This window comes from Chiloscyllium plagiosum, unplaced genomic scaffold (assembly GCF_037043375.1).
Source record: "Chiloscyllium plagiosum isolate Xiang-an unplaced genomic scaffold, Cpla_swu_hap1 HiC_scaffold_6, whole genome shotgun sequence".
Lineage (NCBI taxonomy): Eukaryota > Metazoa > Chordata > Chondrichthyes > Orectolobiformes > Hemiscylliidae > Chiloscyllium > Chiloscyllium plagiosum.
Window position 1 is genome coordinate 60269310 of NW_028270144.1, and position 18747 is coordinate 60288056.

Sequence of the window (18747 nt, forward strand, 5' to 3'; positions counted from 1 at the left end):
CCTGCTTTCACTTCCACTTTAAGGCTGCTCCTTTTGACAAGGTTATGCATTCCTTGGATTTTTTTTTGAAGGGAGGTCATAAATGATACAGATTCCGAAATGCCTGGGGGTTGAAGGGGTTTAGGGAAAATATAATAGTAGCTAACAGATACTGTCTCAAGCAGAAGGCTTTCAAGTTTTTTTAAAAAGTACTTGTATAATGAAATGGAAGTGACCAGTTTTCCCATCTCTGCTTTTCTCTTGTCTATTTGTTTTTAATCAGTAGTGAGGAAAAAAGGCTGCTGGACCCATAGAAGTAAGTGCAGGCTGATTCTCACACTCTCACTCGCTGACTTCTATCCTGTAATAATTTGTGCTTGATTTTACTTTTTGTGTCAACAGGTATTTATGGGGATTGTTGCAAGTATTTGGAACAGCATCATTATGTTGGGATGATCTGTTTGGTTTTCAGAGAGGTTAAGTTATTTGGTACTCTGTTTTCTGTTGTTGTGTATTTCATTCAGTAGTCTTGTAAATAAATTCTGTTTTGTTTAAAACTAAGTGATTTGACAAGCTGATTCTCTCCTGGAATATCCACTTTACATCTGCTAAAACAACTAGCAGTTAGGTCTGGGCTACCATCTTAAAATATTCTGAGGGATCTGGCCTGGTCCATAATACCAAAAATTAACTTGGGGAAGGTTAAGTTGGGATTAACTAGTGGCAATTTGGGGGATCCACCAGATGTGGAACAATGATACAAAACCCTGGTATATTTTCTTGCAGATTACTGATGGAGGATGATCTTTTGTTCACACTCTGCGCCTGATCGTAAAATGCAGCATTGGGGTTGGGGGTTCTGTAAAGACCCATGTCCCTGTCCTTTTTGCTGGCCTCACTTCAGCCTATGATCTCTTTACCACCATCATTCAGCTGTGCATGGGTTCTTCCTTGATCCTTTGTCCTAGTACGTGTCATGCTGACAACAGCCAGGAGAATAGAGTTAATCGATGTGCTCACAAAAGAGGACTGAAACAATTTTGCAGAAATGTGAAGGAATCTAGGGTCTTTGAGGGGGGAAATTGAAGAAATCTGTACTTCTAAAAATGATGCTATTGAAATCAATGGAGTTAAAGGCAGACAAATCATCAGGGCCTAATAATTTATATCCCAGACTACTAAAGGAAATGGCTTTGGAAGAATTTGTGGTCATCTTCCAAAATTCTATAGTATCTGGATAGTTCTTATAGAAAGAAAAGTTTCTAAGCTCTCACAAGCAGTTTAAGTGTTTAACAAGCACTTATCCTGGAAGAAATAGGACAGGAGTAGGCTGTTTGGACCCTCCAGCCTGCCACGTCATTCAGTAGGATCATGGCTGATCTGACATTCCTCACATCTGTTTTCCTGACCTTTCCCCATAATGATTTCCCTATTATTAAATTTTTCCAGTTCTTAAATAACAAGGAGTTCCAAAGACACTCAACCATTTGAGAAGAAATTCCTCCTAATCTCAGTCTTCAATTGGCACTCCAAATGCCCTCTTGTCCTAGAAACTATGCTCTCTCCCATGAGGGAAGCACCCCCTCAGCATTTACCCTGTCAAGCTTCTTAAGAATCCTATGTGTTTCAGTGAAATCACTTTGCACTGTTCTCAGCGTCAGTGAGTAGAGTCCCAACCTGTTTAGCCTTTGCTCATAAGACTGTACCAGGGATCATCCGAGTGAACCTTCTCTAAACTGCCTCTGATGAAATGATATCTTTCCATAAGTGGACCAAAACTGCTCTCAATGCTAGATATGGTCTCACCAGCATGTGTGCAATTGCAGTAAAACTTGTCTACTTTTATGCTCCATCTCTCTTGAAACAGTATTCCATTCTACTTCCTGATTAGCTGCTACACCTGTGCGCTAACTTTGTTTCATGTGCAAATAACCGAAGCCCCTTTGTGTTGCTCCTGTGCAGTTGTTCTCTGTTTAAAATCAAATCCTGTTCAAATGAGCATCTTCACATTTTCCCATATTATAATCCACTTGATAACTTACTTAACCTATCAATATCTCTCAGTAAACTGTTTGTATCCCTCTCCACCTGCTTTTCGATCTGTTTTTGTCTTCTGCAAATTTAGCTACAGGACATTCACTTTCATCCTCCAAGTCATTAATATAGGTTGTTAACTGTTGAGGTCTCAATACTGATTTCTGTGGAACCCTGCTGGTCATGGGCAACCAACCTGAAAAAGAACAGAAAAGGGATAGTATATTGGCATGATTTCTGCTCATGAGCCAATTCTCTTTCTATGCCAATATACTATCCCAACACCATGGGCCCTTATGAGTTAATCTTTTTTATGTGTTACCTTGCCAAGTGCCTCCTACAAGTCCAAATACAGTGCGTCTACTAGTTCTCTCTTCACTTTGGTCAGACGTCTTTGAAGAAACTAACTTAGTTAGACATAATTTCCCTTTCGTGAAGCCATTCTCACTCTACTTGATTAGATGATGACTTCCAAATTATCTATTACTTTATCAAATGATTCATGGTGGCTCAGTGGCTAGTGCTGCTACCTCCACAACAGCAGGGACCTAACTTCGATTCCAGCCTTGGACTGTTTGGAGTTTGCACATTTTCCTGTGCGTGTTTCCTCCAGGAACTCTGATTTCCTCTCAGAGTCCAAAGATGTGCAGGCTAGATGGATTGGCCATGTTGAATAGTCCATAGTGCCCAGGGATGTTCAAGCTAGGTGGATTAGCCGTGGGAAGTGCTGGGTAATAGGGTATGGTTGAAGGGATGGGCCTGGGTGGGATTCTCTTTGGTGGGTTGGTGTGGACTCTATGGGCTAAATGGTCTGGTTCCATGCTGGTGTGTTTCCTTGATTCTTTCTATGAATGCTTTCTCATCAATAAATATTAGGCTAATTGGCCTACTATTATCTGGTTATTATCTCCTTCCGTTTTTCAGTACGGTGTCACATAAGCAGTTTTTCAATTCTCTGGCGTTTCCCTGGAACCAAAGGATGTTTGGAACATTACAACCAACGCATTCACTATCTGTTTTAGTAATCTATGATTCAAGCCATTTGAGCCAGGGGGCTTATCTGCTTTTAGCCTCCTGAGTTTGTCTAATTTTGTAGTGATGGTGATGTACTTAGTCTTTAGTATTCTTTAGTATTCTTTAGTATTAATGGGACATTCAAAGTATCTTCCATCCTAAAGACCTGATATAAAATATCTGTTTAACTCCTCTGATATTTCCTTGTTCCCCAGATTCATTTTATATGGGGCTTATGTTCACTTTGACAGCTCTTTTCCGTTTTATGAATTGAAAGAAACTCTTATTGTATGTGTTTACATTCCTTGATAGTTTTCCCTCTTTTTTTTCTCCCTTCTATCTTTTTAGTTGGTTGAGTGCTGAATTTATCTCAGTCTTCAGAGCTATCACTGACTTTTGCCTTTTTAAAATTTTATATATATATATATATATATATATAAATACTCTTCTTGACTTTCTTGGTTAGCCATGTTCTGTTTATCCCTTTTTTTAGAATCTTGCATCTGTACTGAGATATATTTTTGCAAAGAGTCATGAATTAACTCCTCCAATGTCTGCAACTGCTTGCTTACTGTCATTCTGGCTAATCTGTTCTCCCAGTTCACTTTAGATAAATATATCCTCATTTCATTGTAATACCTTTTATTTAAATTAAACAGTTATTCCTGACTCAAGTTTCTTTCTCTAAAATTAAATATTAAATTCATTATATTATGATAGAGAAAAACATGGTCAGCTTCAGGATCTGTTCCTGTGCTGTACTTTTCTTCGTTCTGTGATCACTACTATGGTGATCTTTTACTCTCTGGTTATTTATTAAACTTGTCTCATTACCTACTACGAGGTCCAAGATAACCTGCTCCCTGAGTGACTCCAAGACACATTACTCTGGGAAACCAGCCCTAGTGGACTCTGAATTTGTTGTCGTAGCTACTGTTTCCAATTTGATTAACCTAATCAACATGAAGGTTTAACGTATCCATAATTGTTGCTCTATTCTTTTTATTCTGGATGTGATCTCCTCTTGACTGTGCGCTGTTTACTGTACTCCCTTAATTGACAGCTCACCACTGCCAAGCAAGAAATGCCATGCTGCTTGTCAGTAGGAAAAAAAACAATGATATGCTCCTCACAAGCCTATGTCACTGTGTAAGAAACTACTGATTTTTATTTGACCTGATAATGTTTATTTTCTGGTGAGTCCAAGACCAAAATAATTTGCAGTTGGCTGGTAAATAGATGTGGATTTGGGAATAGAAACTGCAGGTTTCCGTGTAAACTTTCTTTTGACAGAGTCTGGCAACAAAATAACTTTCAATTTCTCTTTTTGATAAGATCACACTCCACTGGGAGACATAAAAGCTTTGTCTTACAACAATCAAAACATATACTAGTTTAGAACAGTATTCAGTTCTAGTACATTTTGTGGTGCCTATAGACTGAAACAAAACAGTGGTCACTACATGATCTCATTCTAGCTTCACTTTGACCCACTCAAGGGTTTGGAAATGAGGGATGAGGGGGAAAAGCCAGTGGACACCCATCATCTATTTTATGAATTCTTGACTGTGTTTGGTATCTTTTCACCTTAGCACAGGACATCTTTTGACCATGTTTGTCTCTTCACAGGTGACTAAGTTGAGATGTGAGAAATTCAGGCAGAATGTTGGTGTTCTGTTTTTCAGGTGGTCTAATAGAGCTGTTATCTTTGACATTGCATGTATATGTGAAGAGGCTGCTAAATTCAAATTACAGATTAACCAAGCCTCAAAGTGATCCAGTTGGCTAATTTGATTTTCAAAATGTTTCCGTCTCCTTTTTGTTCCATGTCACTCATGATATGTAGCCAGGATGGCAGTATAGCAACGTCTGAGGTCAGCAAGAGGAAGATGGAACTATTCCTCATTCAGGCATTAAAACATTTAATAATTATTATTATTATAAGTGAAGATTAATAAATATTAAACATTTTCTCCAATCAAGGAGGAATAGTTGGTTCAAAAAAGAATTAAATCTATCCATGTTGTCTTAGCAACTTTTTATTTTCTATTATATTTAAACTTGAAGCCACAGGCAGTTGGAATTCTTATTCCTGCCCTTGAGTATTTTTCTGCCACTTTCTTGGAGGTGACTAGTAGGTTCAAAGCCTAAGCAGTGTTTATGTTTGATTACAGCACACTCTGTTGCAAGATATTGTGCATACATAATCACATGCTAACTGGTAAAGACTAGATTATAGAACCAATATTTCATATTGAGCCTTAAGAAATTATCGTCATTGGATAAAAAGTTTGTATCATGATCTAAAAATAATTTATTTACAATTTAGAACCTGATGAACCTGTCTGATCAAATTTGTGACAAGTCATGAATATATCTTACATCAGTCCTTCGACCCCTTAAACCCTGTGCTTCAAGTAGCTTTAATAACCTTTAGCTTGACTAAGTGTTTATTTGCATTTTGCTAAAATAAAACTGAAAACGTATTATAATTTTAGAATTGTTTTTAATTCACTTATTGGATGTGATAGTCACTGGCTGGCCAGCTTGTCTCTCGATGCCCTTCAGAAGATGGTGGTGAGCTACCTTTTTGAACTGCTGCAGTCCACATACTGTAGGTTGACCCTCAATACCCTTAGAGGGGGGAATTCCAGGATTTTGACATTGTCCAGATCTTGTTGATATGGACTATTTCAGTATTTGAGGAGTCACGAGTGATGCTGAACATGGTGCAGTCATTGGTGAACATCCCCACATCTGACCTTCTGATGGAGGGAGTGTCTTTGATGAAGCAGCTGAAATGGTGTGCTTAGGACACTACCCTGAGGAACTCCTACGGAGCTGAGATAACTGGCCTCCAATGATTATGACCATGTTCGAATTTGCACCCTACTACCCATTGATTCCTTTTTTTCATAGAGCTCCTTAATGCCACATTCTATCGAATGACAACCCTTGATCTCAAGGCCACAGTGTCACTTCATCTGTGGAACTCCGTGCTTGTGGCCATATTTGAACCAAGGCTTCAATCAGGTCAGGAGCTTGAGTGGTCCTGGTGGAACCCAAACTGGGCATCAGTGAGTAAGTTATTGCTGAGCACTTGCTGCTTGGTAGTACCTTACACTACTTTATTGATTAATTGATAGTTGACTGGTGGGGTGGTAATTGGCTGGGTTGGATTTATCCTGCTTTTTGAGTACAGGACATACCCAGGCAATTTCCACATTGTTGGGTAGATGCCAGTTTTGACACTGCACTTGAAGAGTCAAGAGTGTGTTGCTGAGAAAGCACAGCAGGTCAGGCAGCATCTGAGGAGCAGGAGAATCAACCCCACTGCACTTGAAGAGCGTGGCTAGGGGAGTAGCAAGTTCTGGAGAGCAAGTCTTCAATCATATCACTAAAATGTTGTCAGGGCTCATTGCCTTTGCAGTATCCAGTGCCTCTAACTGTTTCTTAATATCATGTGGCATGAATTGAATTAGTTGAAGATTGGAGTAGGCCAAGATGGATCATCCCACTTGGCACTTTTGGCTGAAGAATGCTATGAATGCTTCAACCTTATCTTTTGCACTGATTTGGTGCGCTCTTCCATCATTGAAGATGGGGATATTTGTGAAGTCTCCAGTGTGTTGTTTAAATATCCACCATGATTCCCAACTGGATGTGACAGGACTGCAGATCTCAGATCTGATGCGTTGATTATGTGATCGCTTAGCTCTGTCTTTGACTTGCTGTTTGAAATGCAAGTAGTCCCATTTGGTAGCTTTACCAAGTTGACACCTCATTTCTTTTTTGTTTTAAGTTCATGGCATGCCCTCTACGCTTTTCATTGAACCAGGGTTGATCCTCTGGCTTGATGATTGAGTGGGGGATATTCCAGGCCATGAAGGTGCAGATTATACTGAAGTATGATTCTGCTACTACTGATGGCCAACAGTGTCTGATGGATGCCCTTTCTTGAGTTGCTAGATTGCTGTTTCAAGTCTGTCCCATTCAATATGGCAACAGTGCTGCACAACATGATGGAAGTAGGACTTTGTCTCCACAAGGACTGTGTGATTGTCATTCTTACTGAACTGATCACGAATAGATGCATCTGCAGCTGTCAGATTAGTAAGAATATGGTCAAGTATGTCTGTTTTTCCCTCTTCCTACATGCCAAGCATGACTCCAGCTAGTTAAGATTTTGCCCCCCGCTACCCCTTGATTCTAGTTTTCCCTCATCACCTGCCATGAATCCAGTGCAGAAGCTGTCTTTTAGAACCTGACCAGCTCAATCAATGGTATTGCTGCTGAGCCACTCTTCATGGTGCACATCTGGGGTACATTTTGTGTCCATACCACACTCAGTGCTTCCTGCAAGTGTTGCTCAACATGGAGGAGTAATGATGATAATCAGCAGGAGGTTTCCTTGCCTATGTTCAACCTGGAGCCATGAGACTTCATTAGGTGCAGAGTCAATTTTAAGGATTTCTAGGGCAATTCCTTCCAGTGGGACAGATCACACCCAAGGATGGTGTTAATGGTGGCATCTGGGATGTTGCCTGTAAGGTATGACTGTCATGCTGTTGCTTGTCTAGTCTGAGACAGTGCTCCTAATTTTGACACTTGGTCCCTGATGTTGTTAGGATCATAGAATCCTACACTGTGGAAAGAGGCCCGTTGAGTCTGCACTGACCCTGCAAAGATCGTCGATTTGATTTCATTATAGTCACATGTACCTAAGTACAGTGAAAAGCTTTGTTTTGTGAGCCGTATAGGCAGATCATAGGGTTCTTAGAGAGGCATACAAGTTTATGACTGCACAGGAGGTGCACGAAAGCAAGGTCAACATTAGATTTGAAATTAGAGAGGTTTGTTCAGTAGTCTAATGACAGCAGGAAAGAAGCTTCTCCTGAGCCTGGTGGTGTGCGTGTTCAAGCTTCTCCTTGACAGAAGAGGTTGGAAGAGAATATTACCATTGTGGAAGGAGTCTTTGATGATGACAGCTTTCCACAGCAACGAGAAATGGAGATGGAGTCCATGGTTGGGAGATTGGCTTCCTTGATGGTCTGGGCTGCGCACCCAATTCCACCCAAACCCAGCCTCAGCCAGCCACCCTATCCCTGTAAACCCACATTTACCATGTTGACCTACCTAGTCTACACCTCCCTGCTCATTACAGGCAATTTGCCATTGCCAATCCACTGAACCTGCACATCTCAGGAAGGAGAACTTTGCAGGGTTGACAGGGCGGATTCCACCATTTATCTTTTCCAGCACTTCGTTCAATGCCAGGTGGTCTGTCTGGTTTAATTTCTTTGTTGGCACTTTGTACCCATTGATACAATTAGATGGTTTGCCTGGTTATTTCAGAGTAACATGTAGGCCAGACCAGGTAAGAAGGCAAATTTCCTTCCCTGAAGTACATTGAGCCAGTTACAATTGACAATGGCTTCATGGTCACCAATAGATTTTTAATTCCAGATTTTTAAAAAGATTGAGTTCAAATTCCTTGGCACCATCTACCATGGCGGGATTCAAATTTTTACTGATAGCAGTAATTAGCCCGTGCCAGGCGCTATTCAAAATGAACCTATAAAATTGTGAGCAGTGAGGGGAGAGGAAGCTGTTATCTCCATTACCAGGTAGGCAAGAGGTGAGGGGCAGCATCCAAAGGTCCAATCTAAGGAGCTAAAATCTTTGTGTCTTTTCTGAGGTGCTGAGAGGTAAATGATTTGAGGTTGTTACATCCCAGTGGGGTAAACAGAGATGTAAGCCAGAAGGTTAAGCCTGGAACCTGGGTTAACTTTCTTGCAAGGGCACATGATGGGAGATTTCATCAGCCATCAATCCAGTCCTACTGGATTCTGTTGCAGAGGAGGAGCAGCCCAAATGCAGGAGTGACCAGGTATCAGAGGCATTGATGCAGCAGCAACAGGATTAGCCTCTGGCTGGGAAAATCACAGAATAGTACAGAGTTGACTGGCACATCCCTGACCCAGAGCTTTCCAGAAATGCTTTGACTACCTTGAATTTGCAGCTCCCATGCCAAGAAACACTGCAGGTGTCGAGAGCAGATGTCATTCACCTGTGTCTGCTGTTGCAACCCACAGAATGATGAAAACGCAGTGTCTGTTGGGTGGAAAGTCACCTTTTTAATGTTGACCTTTTGATACATTGAGCTCCCTCTAGGGATCCACCAACAACATGTGCAGGGTCTCCTAAGGAGATCATCAATGCATTGTTCAAGAGTGTTGTGCTGACCCTGACTGTCAGGCAGAAAGGTCCATCGGCTTCTTGACCATTCTGGGACATTCATGTGACTATCGCAGCCTTTTGACGAGGTACTACATGGTAGGTTATTGAGTAAAGTTAAATCTCTCACAATCCAGGGAGAGCTAGCCAATTGACAGTAGAAGACAGAGGATGATGGTAGGGGGTTGTTTTTCATACTGGAGACCTGTGACCAGTGGTGTGCCACAGGTCTCTGTGCTAAATCCACTGTTATTCATCATTTATATAAATGATTGGATGAGAATTTTAGGAGGTACGGTTTGTAAGATTGTGGATGATCCAAGATTGGTGGTATAGTGGAGAAGATTATCTCGGAATGCAATGAGAACTTGATCAACTGGGCCACTGGGCTGAAGAATGAAGCTTAATTTAGATAAATGCAAGGTGTTGATCTGTGGTAAGACAAGCCAGGACAGGACTTATGCACTGTAGGGCCCTCGGTTGTGTTATAGAATAAAGAGATCTAGGGGTACAGGTTCATAGCTCCTTGAAAATGGAGTCGCAGGTAGACAGGGCAGTGAAGAATGCTTTTGGCATGCTAGTTTTCATTGATCAGAGCATTCGGTATAGGAGATGGGACATCTTGTTGCAGCCGTACAAGATGTTGGTGAGGCCACATTTGGAGTACTGTGTGCAGTTCTGGTTGCCCTATGATAGAAAGAGTGTTATTGAACTGGAAAGAGTGCTGAAAAAAATTATTAGACTGCTTTCTAGACTGGAAAGTTTGAGTTATAAAGTGAGGTTGAACAGGTTGGGACTTTTTCCTGTGAAACCTAGGAAACTGGTGACCTTTATAGAAGTATATGAAATCGTAAGAGCCATAGATAGGTTTTCCCCATGATAGAAGAGTATGAAACTAGAGGGCATAGATTTAAAGTGAGGGGAGAAATAGAGAGGGTCTGGGGGGGAGGTGGGGGGGGAAATTCTTTCTCACTGTCAGAAGTAGTGGTGGAAGTCAGTACAATTTTGTCATTTAAGAAACATTTAGACACTTACATGCATGGGATGGGTATGGAGAGAAATGGGCCAAATGTGGGCAAATGGCACTAGTTTAATTGTGAAAACTGGTTGGCATGGGTGAGTTGGGCCGAAGGGCTTGTTTCTGTGATGTAGGCCTTTATGGCTCCTTCAAACTGACCAGAGTCTTCATAAGTAAGAAGAAATTGTTGTAATTTTACAAAGATCATTGAACGAACACTGAAGGTGTGTTCTTATTTTTCTACTTTTGACACTTGTGGACCTCAGGCATCAAGATGCGACAGCTGCTCTGGCCATGTCCTTTCCCTCGCGCACCACCCCCCCCCCCCCGCCCAACTGCCTTCAGGGATGGAACCTAAGGGACCATTGGTAACCCACTAAAGATATGGTGTAAACCATGGCCCTGTACAATGCAACTTCTTTTGTTCTACTCATGAGGCACTTAGGCTTCCTGAGCCTGGTGAAGGCTTGCTAAGTCGAACTGCTGACCAATCAGAGGCCAGCAGCTGTTTTGAACAGCTGTGCCACCAGACACATGGTGACTGATGCGGAGTACAAATCCTAGGATTGTACTTGGATCATAGTCCTGAGGTGAATTGGCAAAAGCAGGCTTATGGGATAGAATTCTGGGGTGTAGGAAATAGGGATAAGTAGTAAATGCACAGGTGTGTCTCTCTGAAGTCCTCCCTCCGAAGGCTGGGCCCCCTCAATTAGGCAGTGACTGACTTGGAATGAGGGCCTACTATTTGAAACTCACAAGCAATTCTGTATGTTGTACCCCTTGACCTTGGGGTACTATTTATCACGATTAAATAGCACTCTTCAGGAAACATTAATTCGCTCTTGATGGCCTCAATTGATGGTGGGGCATATGGCCTATATACCACAGGTTTCATCAAGATGGAGGTGGGAACATGGTTTTCCTAAACACCTGCCTGATAAAATGCCCTCTGACACCCAACTTGCCATGGTAGATCGCACAAGATTCTGCCCATGACAGCTGACTAGGAATCCTTTCTGGGACTCTGGAATATCAGTGCCTCCCATGGGTTTGCACAAGCTATGATCATACCCTACTACAGGCTGAACTTTTCTATCCATTCTGATCCAATTGAACTCTGCTGTATGCCCCAGAGAAGGTTTCTGTATCATTGCCATTTCCTGTGGTATCCACAACCTTTCAGATTAGATGAGTATGGGGCTTAGCCTTGCATCCATAAGATTTTGAGGATACGTATCTTCATCTGATGAGAATTGTGCAGAGGAGGGATCGGAGCATGCAGGATTGGTTGATGAGCCTCATGCACCACAGACTAAATCATTGGGAGACATGCAAAGAAGGCTTGTATTCACACCAATATTTTTCCACCCATGACTGCCACACTGTCAAGTGCAGTAACTCAATTCACTTCACCTCACCTCATTCTCTCTTGTTACCAAAAAGCAGAGGAAAGTGTCAAAGATTCAGGAGAAAGAGCACCAATAGTGCTACATCTAATAGTGCCACCATCTTTTTGATGGCCTTAATTTCATTTATGTTGTGTATCACTCTAACTCCCATCTGTCTAAAGCAAGAATCCTTCAAGTGCCTCCTTCTCTGAATAAGTGTATACTCCCATTGAATGCTGCATAGAATCGGTTTGCAGTGAGATGGGGTGGGCATGTGTGATCTCCTGTAAGCTGGATAGCCCCATTTTCAATTATCTCTGCAAGAGGTGTCCAATATACATCCAAATTTTCAGCCTGGGTTGCAGTTATCAGTCAGTATTGAATTAGTGTATGTTTGTCATTTTAATCATTCCTAAATACGGTAATTGTAAAGACTTGTAAAATTCATTTTCACAGGTGATGAGCAGGAAAGCGCGAAGATTATTGGATAAGAGTAAAACGTTTCACGTAACGTGTGGTTTTACGATATGTTTATTTTCAGGTAAGAAATTCCTGGTTTCTCAAAGTATTAGAGAATTACTGTAGTATGTTGTAGTGGAGCAGGCACCTCCCTTTCTAATGTCAGACCCATCAAGTCCATGTGTTGAAGATTATGTTTTGGCATGGTTGGAGAATTGTCTCATGAGCAGAAAACAGCAAGTGGGGATCAGGAGTTCTTTTTCAGATTGGTGACCTGTGACCAGTGGGGTTCTTCAGGGAGCAGCATTGGGACCGCAACTGTTTACAATATATATTTATAACTTGGAGGAAGAAAGTGAATATACTGTAGCTAAATTTGCAGATGACACGAAAATAGGTGGAAAGGCTGGTTGAGAGGAATACGTACAGTTTATAGAGAGAAATTGATAGATTAAGTAACTGGACGAAGAGCTAGGAAGTAGAGTTTAATGTGTGAAAAGTTGTTCAATTTGGAAGGGAGAGTATTATTTAAATAGAAAACTGCAAAGAGATGCATCACATAGGGACTGAAGTGTTCTTGTGTATGAAACATAGAAAGCTAGCACATGGGTGCATCAGGTAATCAGGAATAATGGGATGTTGGCCCTTATTTCAAGAAAGTTGTAGTACAGGAGTAAGGTTGTCTTACTGCAACTGCACAAAGTTCTGGTGAGACCACGTTTGGAGTAATATGAGCAGTTTGGTCCTCTTGTTTAAGGAAATATGTCATTTCATTGTAGGCAGTTCAGAGAAGTTTCACAAGGATGATCCATGGTGCAGTCTCCTGAGCAAAGACTAAAGAGGTTGGGACTCTTGAAGAAGGAGATGTGATCTCATTAAAACATCTAGGATTCCTATGAGACTTGACAGGATAAATGCTGAGAGGGTGTTTCCCCACATAGGAGAGTCTAGAACTAGAATTAGGAGGCACAAATTTAAGACTGAGATGGGGAGGCATTTTTTTTTTTCTTTGGACCTCCTTGCCATAGTGAGCTGTGAGCACAGAGTCTTTGTGTATATTTAAGGCTGAGACAGGTAGATTCTTGATCAGTAGAAGAATCAAGGGTTAAGGGGAAAGGTCAGGAAAGTGTCTGATTAGCCATGATCCTATTGAGCAGCAGAACAGGCTTGAGGGGCAGAATGACTTACTCCAGTTCCTGTTTTATGGTCTGATGATCTTATGGTCTGATGGAATGAAGTAAACCTCCCAGGAAAACTGCAGGCATTTGAGCTTTTGAATATAATTGTGGGTAGCATATTGGCATGGATAGAAGATTGGCTGGCTAATAGAAAACCGTACATGCAAACAAGTCTTTTTCAGATTGATGATATGTTATGAGTGTTCTGCCCCAGAGGTCAGTGTTGGGACCTTCACTATTTACAATTTAAATGATTCAGGCGATAGAGGGTATTGTTGTTGAACTTTCTGATAACACAAAGACAGGTAGGAAATAAGTTATGAAGAGGACTTAAGGAGCTTAAGTGAATGGGGTAAAATCTGGCAAATGGTAATAATGTGGGGAATTGTGACAATATTCATTTTCATAGGAAGACCCAAAAAAAAGCATATTATCGATATGGTGAGAGAGTGTAGAGATCTCAGGTGCAGAAGGATCTGCGGTCATCATGCATGAGTTGGAAAAGATTAGTACACTAGCACAATGAGTAACAAGGAAAGCTGACAGAATATTATCTTTCATTATGAGCAAAATTGAATAAAAGTAGTAGGGAGGTTGTGCTTCAGTTGTACAGGGCACTGCTGAGACCACTTCTGGAGTATGGTGAATAATATTGGTCACCTTATTTAAAGCAAGATGTACACATGATTAGGTTAGATTACTTACTTACAGTGTGGAAACAGGCCCTTCGGCCCAACAAGTCCACACCGACCCTCGAAGAGCAACCCACCCAGACCCATTCCCCTACATTTACCCTTTCACCTAATACTACGGGCAATTTAGCATGGCCAATTCACCTAACCTACACATCTTTGGACTGTGGGAGGAAACCCGAGCACCCAGAGGAAACCAATGCAGACACAGGGAGAATGTGCAAACTCCACACAGACAGTTGCCCGAGGCAGGAATTGAACCCAGGTTTCTGGCGCTGTGAGACAGCAGTGCTAACCACTGAGCCACCCCAAGTTAGAGGTAGTTCAGAGTATGTTTACCAGACTAATTTCCAAAATGGGGAAATTATCTGGTGCAGAAAGGTTTGACAGGCTAGACCTAAGTCTGCTAGATTTTAGAAGAGTAAAAGGTAACTTGATAGAAAGGTAGGTCTCTGGGATCTTGACAGGATAGATGTGCAGAGGATGTTCTTATTGGAAAATTTAGAACTCAGACTATATTTAAAAATCATTAGGTTGCCCATTTATAACAGCTGGGAAGAAGATTTTATCTCCAAGCCATAATCTTTTGAACTCTTTTCCTGAAAAGGTAGTTGGAACAGATTTTTTGAATATTTTTAAGGCAGAAGTTGGTAGACCCTTTATAAGCAAAGGGTTGAAAGGTTATCTGAATAGGCAGGATTGCAGATTTGAGGTTACAGTCACATTAGCCATGATCTTACTGAATGATAGAGCAGACTCGAGGGGCTGAATAGCCTACTCTTGCTCCTAATAATCATATGATCATAATGTGGTATGGGTCTGTTTGCCATTTTTCCCCACACTGAGAGTCCCGTGCTTGCCGCTAGGTTATACCACAACTGCAGAAGGAATTCCTCCAGAGGGCATTAATCACCAAATTAAAAGCCTCGATTGGTGGCAAGGCAGAGAGATTTGCCAATTGGCGGTCCCCTACAGATTTATTTGGGTGGAGACAGGAAGGTAGTGCAATCCCCATCCACCCTTCCTCTCCCAAAATAAATAGTCTCCTAACTTCAAGCATATATGTGGGAGGGAATTACATTCAAAGAATCCAAAGAACTTTGCCCTGAGAAGTTTCTAGCTAAAACCAACTTTTGCAATGAGACATATCCTATATTTCTATAAATTGCTTTCAAGCTTCTTCCACTGAATCATTGATTAGCACAACACTTTGGAGTTGGCAGATTTTTGTTCTTTGTGTGAAAATGTAATAACTCATTCTTGAACTGTTGACATTTTAAGTAAATTCAGTGTTCAATAGTTTATAGACTGACATCAAGTGAAGTTTTTCACTGAAGAAACAGTTTTGCCTTTTGTTTATTAGTAATTAGTGGGTTGTAATGTCTTTCATTCACTCTTTGATTTCAGTAGTCCATGTTGCAGCTCACATGGTCAACGCCCTGAACTTTTCTTTGTGCTACAGTGAAGACTTTCCAGCTCTCAATGTTGCTCACTATCGGGATGAGGTCAGTGCCATGCTGTGCTTTATTATACTTTGTCACTCAGAAAGATTATTTTAAAGCCAGCTGTTAATCTTGTTGTGGTGATGAGGTAAATACAATGATTTTAATTCCTTGTTCTACTGTGGGAGGACATTGTTATCCCTGATCAGTTTAGTGTTCATGTTGTGGAATGTAATTTGGATGATGCAATTGGGAATGAAGATAATTTCTTTTAATGAAATGCACACTTCTGTTTTACAAGAGAATTGTTGGTCTGAATTTCTGATTGAGTTAGTATTTGTTGAATGAGATGTAAGATGCTTGGTCGGCCATAATTTCTTGTGCAAACCTCCGCTCATTCCCATATGAATTATGTATCTGGGCTTTGACATTTTCATCTTGAAATGACACTGCACGAGAGACCTACTGCTTACCAATGCTGAGATCTTCCATATTCCATAAGGTATTGATGATATATTTATTGCCCAGCTGTGTAGTACTTCAGACTTCAACAGCTTTGGACCTGATCCTCATACTGGTGTTCGATCATTATTGCTGAGCAAATAACCCAGTAAGAACTTGCCACCCTGCTTTACTAGCAGGGACCAGAGGATGCTGGTGAATGGTGTGGTGGAAAGGAGGGCAGTATTTTTGTTTATGACCAGCAAAGGAAGCCATACCACGAGAACTAACTTGCATCAAGATATCAGCCCAGATCAGTGTTGTGTTACAGTTAAAAAGAAATGCACAGATGTGCAGGAGGTTGGTCAGTGATCTTTTGTACTTAGCAAGAGTAAGCGCTGCCTCTTCTCTCTATGTGACTTCTCACTTGGGAGTACCACTTACTCTGTCTCAGACACTGCACATACATCTCACAAAGCTCATGGGTTTCAGCTATTATCTCTATGATGTGCATCTTGTCCACTCAGTGGCTTTAGTCCACCTCATCTTCCCAAACGAATAACTCTTCCCACTGTCTGCGTTTCCTACGCACGAACTAAGGATACCTTGTCAGCTTACCTGCTTGTGTATCACTACTGATTGCTGTTCCATCCATTTCCATCATAACTCGTTGTATCCTTTGTCTCATTGCAGGAACATTCAGCACGTGGGCCTACAGGGCCAAGTACACCAGGGGGTTGATCAGCGTAGGGGGTTCACACTCAATATGTGCAGAAAATTGTTGAGCTGCTTGGAAAAGAGCATGAACACTTGGGATGGGGTGATCTCCCAACAGTTCAGTAAACTTCATTATGCAGTACACATTCTCCCACTGCCATCAATGCTAACTTGTTCTTTATCTGCATTGGCCTTTAACCCTCTTGTACAAATAATTTCATCTCCTCTCTCAGAAGCACTAATGGTATGCAGCAAAACTTGATCAAAATAGTGCCAGTACAGGAGACCCTTGCCTCAACCTGAAGAGCAAGCCACTCAGTCCTCAAAAAAAGTACCTGTTAGGCTTCACCTGCACCCTCGACCAACTCAGAGACTTTTACTTCAGTGCATTCACTACTTGGATTAAACTTGGGAGCACAATCTGTTGACACATCACTGACATATATATGCTGTTGGCTGAGGAAGAAATGCCCCAGGCCTTTAGTGCTTAGAAGACTGCCAGATACTAAGCTCGTGGCCATTCACGATTTTATGAAAATGCAGGTTTGTCAAGCAGTTAACATATTGAATGGAAGAGTCTACCAAAATTCAGTACAGTGCTGACTGCCCCATATGTGCATCTGGCTGTCTCCATGGAAAAGTTAGTGACTGCAATGTATTACAACAACAGTGAACCTCTCTTAATTAAACCAAACACCCAGAAAAACTCACCTTGTCTCGTAATCTGTTAAAGTATGAGTGCCAAAGAACTACAAAAATCTCTCTATGTAGAGAAAAAATTTAATAATTTATTCTTTAAGAAACACAAGGACATTAAACAACAATTATCTACATGGGAATCCTCCTTTGTCTGATCGATTTATCTACCTCCACTCTACAACAATATACTGATCCGATTTAAAAACCTCTTGATTTAAGTTTAACAAAAAAAAACAAGTTTCAAAACCAGCCAGTTGTCGCTGTGCCCTTGGTACCTTTGTCTGTACCTTCCTGAGTCTTTTCTTCAGTCTTCTGTTTCACAACGTTCATGTGAAAAGGTACCTTTTCAGAGAGAGGCTGTGTAGACTGTATCTTCGTTGGTGCTCTTTGCCACTCTGGCTAATTGTTTAAAATGCCCGATTTTTATACTCCAAAACATCAGACCGTCTCATTGGTTTGATGTCATCAAAGCATTAAAATTCAAATTCAATTGAATTTTGGTATGTTGGGGCATAATTTAAACTGATTGGCAGAATTCAAATTTATATACCATGGCAATTCCGTTCTAGCCATTTGTTTCACAGCCAAATTTTACATTTTTAAAGTGTTCAGCACACTCTGTGCTTGCAGTCAGTCCTTACCAGCTTTCATTCTCTTAAAGGTACAGTACATACCTACACCTTCATAACAAAGTTGAAATTGAGAAATGTTTTCTCAATGATGAGATTCTGTATTTCTTTTTCATTCTCACCATATTTTCCCAGCTCTCTGTCAGTTTTCCCATGCCATTTCAGGAAAGAAAATATTTGCCCATTGGACAAAGAAACATAGGCTATATTTCTTCTTTTATTGTTACAGGGAGGCAGAATAAGTCTATCATAACATTGCTTAATTTTCCTGGGTCATAGTAGCTTGCTACCTTACATGGAATAGAGCAAAGTGTACCTGTGGAAGGCTGACAAGGGAGGGGAGGGGAATATGGGTCTGGTGGTGGCATCTTACTGGAGATGGCAGAAATAGCAGTAAATGTGGATGTGGGTGCTGATGGAAAGGTATGTGAGGAGGGGTCTCTCTCACTGTTGTAGGAGAGAAGAGAAGGTGTGAGGGCCAAAGTGTGGGAGATAAGTCAGGCATGGCTGAGGGCCCTGTCAAACATGGTGGTGGGGAATCCTTTTGTTGAGTAAGAAGATAGAAGTTCTGGAAGACCATTGGTCAAGGTCGGCTTCCATCAGAACAAACACAATGGATATGGAGGAAATGAGAGAATGGAATTGAATCTTCACAGAGAGCTGGAAGTGAAGGTATATAGTCAAGGTAGCTGAGATTTGATGGGTTTGTTGTGGATATTGGTGGCCAGCCAGTCCCCAGAAATGGAAACAGATGTCAAGGAAGGGAGGAGTCATAGAGTCATACAGCATGGAAACTGAGCCACCAGACCAACCAGTTCAT

At 41.3% G+C, this 18747-nt stretch overlaps 1 protein-coding gene across 3 annotated transcripts in view; it reads left to right on the forward strand.

Moving 5' to 3' along the window:
• Positions 1-18747, forward strand: part of nox4 (NADPH oxidase 4) — a 172901-nt gene that overhangs the window by 38529 nt on the left and 115625 nt on the right. For all 3 annotated transcript variants that reach the window (XM_043691547.2, XM_087988033.1, XM_043691549.2), the window contains 2 exons: positions 12127-12211; positions 15407-15504. In XM_043691547.2, coding sequence (XP_043547482.2) covers positions 12127-12211; positions 15407-15504 — 183 coding nt within the window. The remainder of the gene's footprint in view (positions 1-12126; positions 12212-15406; positions 15505-18747) is intronic.